Source organism: Berghia stephanieae, chromosome 1, assembly GCF_034508935.2.
Source record: "Berghia stephanieae isolate SIO BIC M18660-M18661 chromosome 1, UCSD_Bste_1.3, whole genome shotgun sequence".
Lineage (NCBI taxonomy): Eukaryota > Metazoa > Mollusca > Gastropoda > Nudibranchia > Aeolidiidae > Berghia > Berghia stephanieae.
In genome coordinates this window covers 137,967,678-137,981,642 of record NC_088360.1, presented here as the reverse complement: position 1 = coordinate 137,981,642, position 13,965 = coordinate 137,967,678, and the positions used below count along the sequence as shown (strand labels likewise).

The window sequence follows — 13,965 nt, the reverse complement described above, 5'->3', positions numbered from 1 at the left end:
AATTTTATTATGACTATTATTTAGTTCACACGAGTGTCTCCGACTGCTGATGATGAATGATAAGTTAGGCTTCACGTAAACACAGCCACACACCCCACTTGCACTGGATTATTTCCAGACTTTGCGAATTGATAACACTCCACAAAATTCAGATTAATACTGATACAGGTAGTGCCATCAGCCTAGTGACATTCCTTACCAATGACGGAATTACAATGCGCTGAACCATCAACATTATTATCATTGTAACCAGAGATCAAAATTGTGGGCAAGTCAACAAAAAATGGAAGGACCTCTGAGTAAATGGACCAATGTTATGAAAGGATGGCAGTATCGGTGGTTTGTCCTCGATGGAGACTCTGGGATTCTATCATACTACACGGTAAATATTTAGCGCTCATGAGTTTTTAAATAAAACGTGCTCTCAACCGGGACTTTTTAAAATGCATGCACAGAATTATAAAAATAAAAAAGTTCCAGGATATCGCCGATCGCCCCTCCCCCCTTCCTCCACTCCTACAACTGTACCTATGCCTATGATTACATTAATTTACACAGATAACGGACAGTAACAAGAGATTATCCCTCACTCCCGGGGACAGCGATACTTCAGCAGTACATAGTGGTGCCTTGTCTTTCCAAGAAATTGAAATCCTTCAGCTTCATCACAAATCACAAGTCTTTACTCTTCTTTAGTCTTGTGGGGCTGTGTGGTCTTGTGGTATGACTATGACACTCGCTTTCGGTTCGGAAGGTCCTGGGTTCGAGCCTTGCTCGGCACATAGTTGAGTCCTTGGAAAAGGCTCTTTACTCACATTCTGTTATCTTGTTCATGTGTAAAATGATGATCTCGCCGTTAACAGTAACAGCATCGTCTTTGAAAAAAAAAAACAATAACCCTGTAATATCGCCTTACATCACATGTGCCATGCCCTCCGTGTCTCGTCCTACATGTTAAGTGTTGCTGTTGGCTGTTGACTAGGGACCACTTGTAAAGCGCCTTGAGTGGATATTGTGCTATATAAAAACTCTCAATTTTACTCATTTTTACTCATCTTTACTCATATCGCGACCCTGGAGACTGGAGACAGATTGCTATAACTATAACACGCACCACACCAACATCAACTCTTCCATGGTCAGGGTGGTAAGAGGACAGCCCCTCGGCCCCCACCATGGACAACCATAAAATCGTTAGCTTCAATGCTGGGGGTGGTGTTAAATTTTAACAATTCCTCTGTCTACCCAGTAGCTCAGTTGACAATGCACTCACTTCACACGCAAAGGGATCGAGATTGATCCAGGGTGAAGTCGAGATTCCCCCCCCCCCCCCCTGCCCACACAACAGTTAGTGATTGGGTAGCTGGCTCTGTTAGATCTATCAGAAAGTACTTTGTGATAGGCTAGCATCCTATCCAAAAGGTAGCAAACAATTGCTGTTGTCGATTTCACGTTATAGAAACAGAGATACATTTTGGCTCTATAGGCCTAATTCTGAAGGACTACCCAGTTGTAATTGGATAGCTGAATCTGCAACTTAGCTAAGAAAGGGGTGCAACTTATTTTAACTTTTGTGTAATACTTAAAGATTTATTAACTTTTGAGTCGGGTATGTTTTAAGCATTCAACTTTTAACATGTAACATGTTGTAATGTGCTATTCATTGTTGAAGACTTTTTTAATTGATTTTTTTGTACACGCCTTTATTTTAATCACACTCTCACAACCTTACCAATCATATCGGACTAATCCTTTTTCTGATTTTCCTAGAGATCCTTATAATTTGTAAGGTGAGAGTCCTGTAGATTGTTATGAAATAATCTTCATTTTCTTTTATTTTCAGTCCAAAGAGAAAATGGTCAAGGGATCCAGAAGAGGGTGTGTTCGTTTAAGGGTAAGGATTAGATGACTTCCTTGTAGAAGGTCAATCTTTTTTAGTTTAATACTTTTAGGAAATTAACTTCTCGGGTAAAAATTAATAAAATTATTTTAACTCTTTTGTCATTAAATTTTTTTCCTTTTTTGTTGGCAAAATAAATTGTTACAATATTCCATTGACATATTTTTTCACCCTGTTTATACCAATTTTATATACTTCAATGTTTCCTAACTTTGAGTCTGATGTTTGTTATACAAATCTCAGTATTCAAGTTTTCTTGAACATGTATCAATAATCAACCTACTGTAATATGGTATTTACTGATGAAGAATTAAACGTACTGAATTGTTTTAATTTTAAAAAACAAATTGTATTCATTTAAAATTGAGAGGCTTCACTTGTTGGGCTATTTGATAATGTGCATTTTGTGACAAAGTCAAGTGATATTGACTATGGTCAGATATTGGATGGGTGTCAATGATTGTCAAACTTTGGTCCCAGTATTGTGTCCTTAATAAAGAACTTTACACATACTATCTCACTCAACTCGGTTTAGATTGAGTAACTGAACAGGCAATGATGGATATTATAAGAGAGCCTGTACAAAAGATAACCCAATAGAAAACTCATAGGGCATGGAATTGGAAAAGTAATTCCATTGGGTCTGATTGGAAGAATTAATAAAGCGTTATGAAGTCCATTGAGCATGGTAAAACTGTAAATGTGTTATTTTAATGGGCATTTTTTGTCTTTTTTTTTTCATTGATTGATGTCACTTTTATTCTTTTTTTTTTTTTTATTTTACTCGATGACTTTGTTCTTTTCATTTTTTAATATTTCAAAGGGAGCCATCATCGGCATTGATGATGAAGATGACAGCACATTTACCATCACTGTTGACCATAAAACTTTCCACTTTCAAGGTAAAAGCATCTTGGTCATGTTTGTTGTCAGAAGCTATTTTTCGATATGTTACATGTTACAATATGATGAAAAACATAAATGTTTATATACTACGGACTTTATTTTTTTTTTTTTCAAAAGCCACACTTGGGTTGTTATTGTTTGTTTTTTCACTCCAGTTACTTACGGAGTTACTTCGTGTCTTTGACATTTTAGGCAGTACAGACTCGCCTTTCATCTTTATCTAGTGCTCGCCTCTTCCCAGGTCAGTTCTATAGTTTTCAAGTCTTTGTCCACAGTGGATTTCCCTCTTTGGTCACCCTTATTGTCATCAATTGAGGAGGCATTGTAGAATGATGGTCACTCCTACCTCCTATAGTGGGCAGGGAGGTACTTGCTGTGTCTTCTATCCCCCTTCATCTGTTTTCCAATTGCTTTCTGTCTTTGTCTTGGAGTGAGATTTCTTGGTTTTGTCCTGACCTTGGCTGGAGTGGAGGGAAACAGTCGAATGTATAGTTATAGTTTTGGGAGATGATATTTTTTTCCTTGTAAATCATTTCTGTGTTATGTACTGTTATTCTTTTCATTTTTAACATATGATTTGTAAACATTTGAGTGTATTCCTCTTAGTGGGGGCCGTGCTTGTGTCTAGATGAGACTTATTGGTGATCTCAAACTTAGTACATTGATGGTATGCTCTTGGAATCTACATCTGATCCCTATTTGTTCCCAGTTCCCCTTTGTCTTACTTTTTCTTGGATGCTTTAATTGTAATTCTAGAACTTTATACTATCCCATTTTCTTCCTTTTTACTGGCGCTGATATAACCTAAATGTGTTGCAAGCGCCGTAAAACCCTTAAAAACAAACAAAAACAATGATGGTCATCTTTTGCATACATTTGCCATGTATCTCTTCTTCCGTATGGTAGAACTAAGACAACTTTTGCTTTCAAGACATTGATTTTGATTTTTAATTAAGCCGACTTTGACCAGAATGATCTGGTTAACTAATTACATTTTTTATTTATATATGACAAAAATTTAGCAATGTCATAATTTGATTTGATCCTTTTTTTTTTTTTTACAGCAAGAGATGAGGATGAAAGGGAAAAGTGGATTGAATCTCTTGAAACTGCCATCTTTAAAACAAGTGGCCAGGTAAATTAGAAATGATTGACTGGCACTCTGTAGATTGAAAAATATCTCCATTAGTGCCCATTAGTGGTACAACAAGATTGCATGATTGAATGAAAAACTTATTTTGGGGAAGTTGAATCATGGGCTATTGTGTGAAAATAAAAAATAAAAAAACTGAGCTTTTATATAGCGCAATATCCACTATACATGCTCAAAGTGCTTTACAGAGGGTCCCTGACCAACAGCAACACATAACATATAGAACGAGACATGACACCTGTTAGGCGATATTACATTTTTTTTGACAGGTACTCACTTTACACTTGAGTATGGTGAGAGAGTATGAGTAAAGAGCCTTTTCCAAGGACGCAGTTATGCGCAGAGCGAAGCTCAAACCTTCCACTCCAAAAGCGAATGTCATACCTCAAGTCCACACAGCCGCACAAGTAAAGTTTTAGTATAGGACATTTGAACTCAGTTTTGGAAGAAAAAAAAAATGTTTTAAAGTTTAATGATTTATGTTTCAATTTTATCCATTCATTTTACTGTAGATTGAATTCTTAATTTCAAAGTCAAAATTCAATCTGTATTTGAAAAAAGATAAAAAGAATCTATTTCTGGGCTGTGAGAAAAGTTTCCGTAATTAATATCTGTCGGAGAGATGTTTTTTTTTTTTTTTTTAAATTATTTTTTATGTTTTAAAAAAAAATCATGACACAAGTTATTTAATTATCTTAAATTTTAATTATCTTAAATTATATTGACTTTATTTATCTAAAGATTTCATGATTCTGGCCTTATCAAAGTGCCTTATTTAATATATGAATATTGCTCAAAAAAATCATGACACAAGTTATTTAATTATCTTAAATTATATTGACTTTATTTATCTAAAGATTTCATGGTTCTGGCCTTATCAAAGTATCTTATTTGATATATGAATATTGCTCATATCTTTACAGAGAATGGGTGGAGGAGAGCACCCAATCACTTTGGAAGACTTTGAGAAGAAACTGCTGGAAACTGACGCCTACCTTCAACTGTTGATCAATCAAAATGAGGTGATTTTTAAAAAAGGATTTTGAACAATATACATATTTCAATTTTATACTCTTTAATTGTCCTTTCACTGTTATTTAAACAGTAGAGTTATCACATTTCTTTCCCACCATTTATCTATCATGCTATTTAACAGTTGACTTCACCAATTTGATTGAGACTGTAAAAGCTTTATGATCTCTCATATTTTATTGGACACATGAAGTCATACTTGAGCTTTGATCTTGAGCTTTTTTTATATAGCGCAATATCCACTAAACGTGCTCAAGCGCTTTACAAGGGATCCCTGACCAACAGCAACACATAACATGTAGAACGAGACATGACGCCTGTTAGGCGATATTACAATTTTTTTTCGGACAGAGACAACGGTGTTAACGGCTAGGTACTCATTTTACACCTGAGTACGGTGAGAGAATGTGAGTAAAGAGTCTTTTCCAAGGCTCGAACCCAGGACTTTGTGGTCTAGTGGTATGACACTCGCTATCAGGTCGGAAGGTCCTGGGTTTGAACCTCGCTCAGCGTATAGTTGAGTCCTTGGAAAGGGCTCTTTACTCACATTATTTCACTGTACTCAGGTGTAAAGCAAGTACCTGGTCATTAACAGCGTCGTCTCTGTCTGAAAAAAATTGTCCCATCCTACATGTTAAATGTTGCTGTTGGCCAGGGACCCATTGTAAAACGCTTTCAGCATGTTTAGTGGGTATTGCTCTATAAAAAAGATCAATTTATTAAATACAAGCAAAAAAAATCATCCTAAAAAGTCAGCCTGCTCTACAAGTCGTGGTAATTTGATTTTTTTTTTTTTCTTGTATTTTTCTTTCTGCTTTGTCTGACACTGTTTCATATCCAGCTTTTCATTTATGCTTGTTATTGCCCTTCTTTCTTGATAGTGTTTCCACATTTACCACAGATTTTTACCTCGTCAGTGACTCTATGGATTGTTTTCAATATTTATTTTTTAGGCATTGGAAAGAAAAATTGAAGCATGTCCAAGTGAAGTGGATAGAGAGAGGTACGATGTGATCAAGGTCACTGCAGATGTAAGTTAGCTTCTCTTTCCACTCTTGAAAAGTAGAAAATGGGAGGGCTGCCTGAAGCCGGTGATCGTAAAATACTAACGAAAGAGTGAAAATGGAGAGGCTTTGTATGGGAACAAAACAGACAATGTCTGTTTTGTTCCCATACGAAGCCTCTCCATTTTCACTCTTTCGTTAGCTTTCTACTCTTGATATGTTCAGAATTCAAGTACCTGAATAATTCTTTAAGCATTTGATTCGTCTTATGAGGTACTTTGTTGTCAACCATGTTTTAAGACCTTGTAAGAATTTTGTCATATTTACAGACTAATTTTATTTTATGGTTTTATCAATATACCACAATAGCTTGTTTATTTCATTATTTTGATAAGTGAGTCATCAATGAAATCAAAATGACAAGTGAAGTGGTTTGAATTAAGTTTATCATTATGATAACATAAGATAAGAGATGTTAAAAATAATCTGTGTATTGTTTTGTTTTGGTTTCTTACTCTCAATTGATATAGATGAAATAAACATGTTGATTATTGCTGTTTTCTATATTATGATTATGATTCTTTTTTTTTTCTTTTTTTTTTTAAATTTGACCATAGGCAATGATTGAAGCTATCAAGCATTCTATAGTTCAACTTCAAATTGCAAAGGTAAGGGTAATATTTATGCCTCAGGGCAGCGCTGCATAGCGAGCAAGGGCGAGGTGACTTGCTCAAGGCCACGCAGAGTGGTGGGTGATTGAACTCTGTAACTTTCGGGTATGAAGCAAAGACCGTACTGCTGAGTAATAATAATATATTAATGTTAATAATAATATATATTATTATTATTATTATTATTATTATTATTATTTATTATTATTATTATTATTATAATTATTGTATTTATTAATTAAGAGAACTCTGATGCATAAATAGTTAGCTGATATTCAGTTGTTTCTTAAAATCAAAGGAAAAATAAATACAAGTGAGTGCATATCAGCCAAATGTGGACAATAACTTTTTTCTCCAGAAACCTTTTCAAGTATTCTTACATTAAGATGACTCCAAACATCAAAATGTCTCAGTTTCAAAGCTGTTTGACAAGTTGGCTGTCATCTTAATTTATCATTATGTGAAATAAAAGGTATCGAAAGCAGAAAAATAAAATAAATAATGCCAGTAAATAAATAGAATTCCCTTTATTCATTCCCAAGACGATTTGTCTTCAGAGGTCTATTCCAAGGGAACCCTGAAATAACCCAGAGGCATCAGTCGCAGTACAGACAGAACTGCAAAATGAGGCAGTGTAAGGTTACTTGCTCAAGGCCACACAACGAACTTGGTAGTAGAACTTTGTACCTTTTGGGTGAAAAGCAAATATTGTATCGCAGAGTCACTTTGCTTGGTGTGTCGGTAGTCGGTAAAAATCCAGGTTAAGCAGGGTGGAATCAAATGAACATAGCCTCAAATGTTGTTGAATACGCTTCAACAGTCGTGGCGTCACTTCCCTCGTAATGACGCATGGTAACTTAGTAACTTGCTCTAAACTATCAGAACAATGGCGGACGCCCTTATGAAATATTTCTCCAATGAGCATAAAAGTAAAAGCGTATCCAGAGGAAAAAACAAATCTGATCATGTTTTGACTTATACACATTCTGATCACAAGACATATGAAAAATTCTAGCCAGCATGAAGAATAAAAAGTACAGATTTTCTTTGTTTAGAACCACGATGGCCACCGTTGCTGAGCGACGTGACATCAGACCATTGAATCCAATTGCAATGACCAATTATTCCTAATTCGTTTTCTTATTTTTTGGTTTTTTTTGTTTTGTTTTTGTGTAGGAGAGTCTCAAGGAACCTGTGCTAAATGGAACGATTCACGACCCTCCCCTGATGACAGATAGTGCCAATTTTGGCCATTTTTCATCGTCTCGACAAGGTAAAAGGACAATTCTTGGGGGTTTTTTTTTAGAATTTGTGATGGTTTGACAAATGCTATTTATAAAGGTTGGCACATTATGTGTAGTAGTCGGCTAGTATCTCACTACTGCTTCTAAATTGATGCTTAAATTCATGAATGAGTTGAGTCAATGCGAATGATGAGAGGAGGTTTTTGAGTGTCAGTGTCGCGTCATATTTATATCTTGTTTTCTTTTGTTTTTGTCATTGTTGTGTGCTAATGTTTGGAATTTTATCATAGTATTTATTGTTGCAGCACTAATTGGGTTTACAAGCAGTCTTTACTCTCCATCTGTCCGTGTCATTGAAAATTCAAGTATGTTTTATTTTCCAAAGTTTGATTGCATAATGTTTATATACTTGACAGGCTTCCTAATGAGTCATGAAAATGAGGGCAAATAAGAAGGAGGTGGGGGGGGGGGGGGGAAATAATCATTTTCAATATTCCTGGTCAAGACATAAAATCAGTAAATTGAGGAAAATTGAATCTGTCAAGAAATAATGCTTTCATGGTATTAAAATGGAACTATGACCGACAAGAGAAAGAGCTGACCAAATGATGATCGAATTGTAAAGCAATGGTTTCATACATCCGATCAGAGGGTATTTCTTGTTGGGATTTTTGGGGGGTTTTTTTTACGGTATCAACCTTTTCTGTTTTTGTCCTGGTTGACTTGTTTGTGTCTGTTGTCAAACTAAGATCAAGAGAAAAGACCACAAGAGTGTAACACCCAACTTGAGGGACTTTGAACTATCTAGGAATATGTCTAGACATTTAGAGGAAATAATTGCTTATGTTCATGAAATGAGAAGGCTGTGTGTAATCTCATCTATTTACCATAAGGGGTGTATTTGACAGGTCTGTCTCTCTGTCTCCCTCCCTCTCTCTCTCTCTCTCTCTCTCACTCTCTCTCTCTCTCTCTCTCTCTCTCCCTCTCTCTCTCTCCCTCTCTCTCCCTCTCTCTCTCTCCTTCTCCCTCTCTCTCTCTCCTCTCTCTCTCTCTCTCTCTCTCTCTCTTCTCTCTCTCTCTCTCTCTCTCTCTCTCTCTCTCTCTCTCTCTCTCTCTCTCTCTCTCTCTCTCTCTCTCTCTCTCTCTCTCTCTCTCTCTCCACCCCAAACTTTCCCCCTTTTCTCTTTCTGTCTTGTTTTTTAATGTTCAGCTGAATGGGGCTCGTACACTTTAAGGACAGAATTAATGAATAGTCCACCCACTAATTACCCATTCCAACTAATATTCTTACAGGCTTTTAACAGAAATGTTTTTATCAGCTTGAAAGTTGTGTTTTGATTTCTTTTGTGACACAGTCAAAACTATCTTTGTTGCAGTTTTAAGAATGAAATATCTTTTTATTGTTTTTATTTTTTACATAACATTAAACATTACAGGGGGAACCCCCCCCCCCCCCCCAAAGCAACAATAGGTTTAGCAGTCATGACAAAGCTTTTAGAAATGGAAATTAGGATCAATTCAAAATTTTGTTACTATGTGGTTAGCTGTAATTTTACCACTGTTCACATAATTTAATAACAACAAGAAATGAAGTGAGTAGGAAAGTACCAGAAGACAATAGAGAATAAAAATTTCAGGGCGGCGATGGGGGCTCGAACCCACGACCTTACAGGTACGACAATCTGCCCGGCTGGGGAGATCGTGACTCTACCGTATGAGATATCCCGATCCCAAAAAAGATCACTTCTAACAGTCTTATTAGAGCCTTCTCTCCCTTTCTTGAGGTCACGGGTTCAACACACACAAACACTGCGAAGTTAGTTGGCCAGCATTTAAGCTTAATTAAAAGCCAATCTCAACACAAACATGTAACATAGAAACGATTGAGACATTGAGTATGCTCCAGTATTTGAAATGAATTTTTAATTCAGCAGGCACTTATGTTGATAATAACAAGAAATGAAGTGAGTAGGAAAGTGCCAGAAAACAAAATAGAGAATATAAATTTCGCGGCGGAGATGGGGGCTTACATAATCTAGTGACATGTACAATTTTGATAGCAAGTCGAGAAATTTATATTAAGCTTTTTATATTCATATTTCCCCTCAAACCTAATTCAAGTCTTGTTGTGGGTCCCAGACCAGACACATTTAGGCATTCCAGTGTATTTCACATTATGAATATATACTTACTCCATCCTGTACACACCTAAATCTGGACCAGAAGGACACTGTGTCCATCACTGTAACTGTACAATAAGAATAAGAAACACTCCTCTAACCCCTAGAAAACACACTGACATCTTATTATGATATTATTGTACACACGTGTTTAATAGATGTTCAACATTTAAACAATTACACACTGGTACACGTCCACATTCATTGATGCCTTCACATACACACTCACACATACAAAATTACTCATTTACATTTTGCAATTAAAACCAAAATCTAGAGATGCCTAAATGAGTCAATAAAATGGAGAGACAGAGAAAGGGAGAAAATGTGACTCATAAATAAGGGAACAACACAAAACAAACGGCGTTTTCAAGTAATCACATGTTTACTTGAAAAGGGCTAAGACGTCATTTGTTTTGTGTTGTTCCCTTATTTATGAGTCACATTTACTCCTTTTATCTTTCTCTCCATTTTGCAATTACCTTCTCAGTCCTTTTTATAAAAATGTTATTTGAACAGTTTTGATTATTTGTTATATTTGCTATTCAAAGTGGCCCCTTCGCTATCTACGGAAAACATGTGTCAGGCGAATATCGAGGAGAAACCAACTCTGAAAAGCCAGACTAGCATATCACTGCCTAATCTTGTCTGCCCTGGTATGTGGCCCATGCTTTGCCTTATACCCAGGTTCTCCGTGTTTTGTTTTTTTTTTTTTTTTTGTTTTTTGTTGTTTTGATTTTAGTTACTTGTTTACTTCATGTATTATTTTTTGTGACTCAAACCCTCAATCTGGTATTACATCATGGTGTGCGTTCCATATTCAGCCAAATGCTCTTGTGTTATAACTAAAACATAATTTTTAAAAATTGCAATGAATGGTAAAATCCTCTTTTACATTAGAGCTGAAAAATTATCAGGAACTGACTTTGAAAATCCTCCTTATAGATGCAAGAGAGTTCCAATTGCTCTGATGGTAGAATGCCTAATTAAGAAATTAAGGAGCAGGCACCAGTGTAAGATAAAGATCTGAACAAGTGTGTATGAAAGGTGCCAGACAAAGCAAGAAAGTTCAGAAGGTCTGATGTTTGATCCCCAATCAAGGTAGACTGATCTTTTGGGATGGTCTTTTTTCTTCTATTTTTCTTTCTTGCTTTGTCTGGCACCTTTCATACACACTTGTTCAGACATTAATTTTTTGCTAGAATGCCTGCTTCTCTATCAAAGGGACTGATGTCCATTCCGAAAGTATCCAAAAAAAAAAAAAAAATTCTGATCCCCCTGTTCACCCATCAGTGATTGGATACCTGGATAGTGTTAGATGTAATGGGAGGTATTTTTGCAATAGACTATCTTCTTATCCAAAGGGTAGCAAGCAATTTCTATTGTCTGTTTAATGGTATGGATATAGGGCCAAACTCTGGCTCCCTGAGCCTTATGGATCTAAAGGACTTGTTACAGATGGTGAGGACCATTTTGATAGTGAGGATATGATTGCCTTAATTTCAGCAATTTTTATTTTTACCAGATTCTTTTTCTTCTTCATTAGGCAACAGGTGCTGCACCATGTTTTATGTGCTGTGAACGACCAGGATTTGTTCATGACTTCTTTGCGCTGTCTTTATTTTTTTCTAGTAGATTGTTCCATTCCTTTGTGATTCATGGAAAAAAGATCTGTTGTCTACAGGTTATGTTTGATCTTTTGATTGGTTAAGATTAAGTCATCGTGCGGTGAAAGGATGAAATTTGAGGGGGGGGGGGGGGGTGTTGTTGTTTTTCAGTTTCAGAAAACTACACTTATTCTCCTCAGTTGAAGGATATCAATAATACTCAAAAGTTCATAATTTCGAGTTAAGAGTCAGTTTTTAGAATCTGGGTCATCAGGACCATAGTACCTGTTTGAGGCAATTTGAGTCACATTATTTAGTCTTTCAGCTGCTTTTCTTTGCATCCGCACAATAGATTGTCATTTTTTAAAATTGACAACTGTCATTTTTTTCGTTGACAGTTCATGTCAGATTTTGTAATTTTTGCATGGATTGGTATCTTCAAAATAATTGTTTTTCAGTTTAGATTTTTTTTTCTTCGTTTTATGTTGTTTTTAATACTTTTTATAAGTTTTTGTTTTTCTTTATAATGGCTTTTTTTAGCTGTGATCATTTTTGTATATTTTTTTAAACAAAGGGATTTTTTGCGTTTTCTTTCTTTTCTTTTTTTTTTTTTTTCTTTTGTTTAGCATTTTTGTCAATTTTTTTAATGGCATGATTGAAATTTATCTCTTTAATTGTGACCTAAACATTTTCGAAACTTTCAGGCAACTAGTGAAAATATGATTGCAGCTTTAATATCTTCTTTTTTTTTTAAACTCAAGCTGCTTGACAAATACCCAATGAAAAACATTGATTAGAACAAATGCCCTTGATCCACAGCTTACTCGATGAGCTTTGCAATGTTTCACACATTTCCTTGTACCTTCAGAAATGTAAATTTAATCGTTTTCAATGCTTGGCTTAATGAAGATGTTACTGGCATTTTTAATGAACATAGAGTTACATGTTAATAATTATTTATTTTAATTATATCTGGATTAGAAAATTAAGTTTCAGTGAACTGAAAGCAGTGATATATTTATTCATGAATTTTACTCTTCCTGGAAAAGTGTGCAATTTACAGTAATTGAAGAAGTTTTATGAAGAAACTTGTTTATTTGACAAATGAAACAGAATGGATTGAAATTTCATGGATAAAGACATGAATTTTCATTTCATGTTGTATTAATCACTCAAAGTTGATTCTTTAATAATAATTTATTGCACATCACAAATATAGAACTTAACAGAAATCTTAAACTTTTTTATTTTTTTTATTTAGTGATTTTTTCATTTGTATTTCTTTTTTTGATTAATATTGTTATGATGAAGCATGAAAATTTTTCATTTTCCTGCTGGATATATTTGTGATGCTATAATACATAGAGATGTTATTGACTATTTATGACAGCTGCCTGTTTCAAAATGTTCATCCTAAATCCTCGCATGAGCTGACTGTTGTTTTCTCTATTGTTTCATTCCAAAAATCCATGATATTTTTCATCGCATTCCAACTGTCAACTTTACTTTCATGATCTTCACATTCGAGCAACCCAAAACGGCTTTCATAGTAATGACAATACCATAATGCAATATAAACCATCATTTGAGATATTTTTATCCACACCTTTTTAAAGAATATTTACATATATGAATACTGGGTGGGGTTCCTGACCTCCCATAGTGGGCAGGGAGGTACATACTGTGTCTTCTATCCCCCTATGTCTGTTTTCCAACATGCTTTCTCTCTTTGTCTTGGAATGAGATTACTTGGTTTTGTCCTTGCCCTGGCTGGATACCTTAGCTGGGAGGGAAACAGTCAAATGTATAGAGTTTTGGGAGATGATATTTTTTTCCTTGTAAATCATCTCCCTGTTATGCACTGTATTGTTTTGTTTAAATATTATATATGATTTTTAAACATTTGAGTGTATCCCTCTTCTTAGTTGGGACCTGGGCTTGTGTGTGGATGAGACTTTTAGGTGATCTCAAACTAAGTACTTTGATAGTGTGCTCTTGGAATCTACATCTGTTTCCTATTTAAACAAATTCCCCTTTGTCTTACCTTTTCTTTGGTGCTTTAATTGTAATTCTAGAACTTTTTACTATCCCATTTTCTTCCTTTTTACTGGCGCTGATATGACCTTAATGTGTTGCAAGCGCCGTAAAACCCTTAAAAACAAAAACAAAAACAAAACATATATGAATATAGATTAATTAAATTATACTGCCTTATAGGAGAACATTCTACACACGGCGTCTAAACTGCACTATAAATCTGACCGTTTA

General features: G+C 35.2%; 1 protein-coding gene across 4 annotated transcripts in view; it reads left to right on the top strand.

Moving 5' to 3' along the window:
• Positions 1-22: 22 nt before the first annotated feature.
• Positions 23-13,965, top strand: part of LOC144963332 (oxysterol-binding protein-related protein 9-like) — a 34,772-nt gene continuing 20,829 nt past the window's right edge. For 2 of the 4 annotated variants that reach the window (XM_078897269.1, XM_078897268.1), the window contains exons 1-8: positions 36-382; positions 1,844-1,894; positions 2,724-2,802; positions 3,871-3,941; positions 4,883-4,981; positions 5,945-6,022; positions 6,613-6,663; positions 7,843-7,939. In XM_078897269.1, coding sequence (XP_078753395.1) covers positions 284-382; positions 1,844-1,894; positions 2,724-2,802; positions 3,871-3,941; positions 4,883-4,981; positions 5,945-6,022; positions 6,613-6,663; positions 7,843-7,939 — 625 coding nt within the window. In that variant the 5' untranslated portion in view covers positions 36-283. Of the gene's footprint in view, positions 383-1,843; positions 1,895-2,723; positions 2,803-3,870; positions 3,942-4,882; positions 4,982-5,944; positions 6,023-6,612; positions 6,664-7,842; positions 7,940-10,641; positions 10,747-13,965 lie in introns of all 4 variants that reach the window. The other 2 variants (XM_078897267.1, XM_078897266.1) reach the window with 2 other exon arrangements.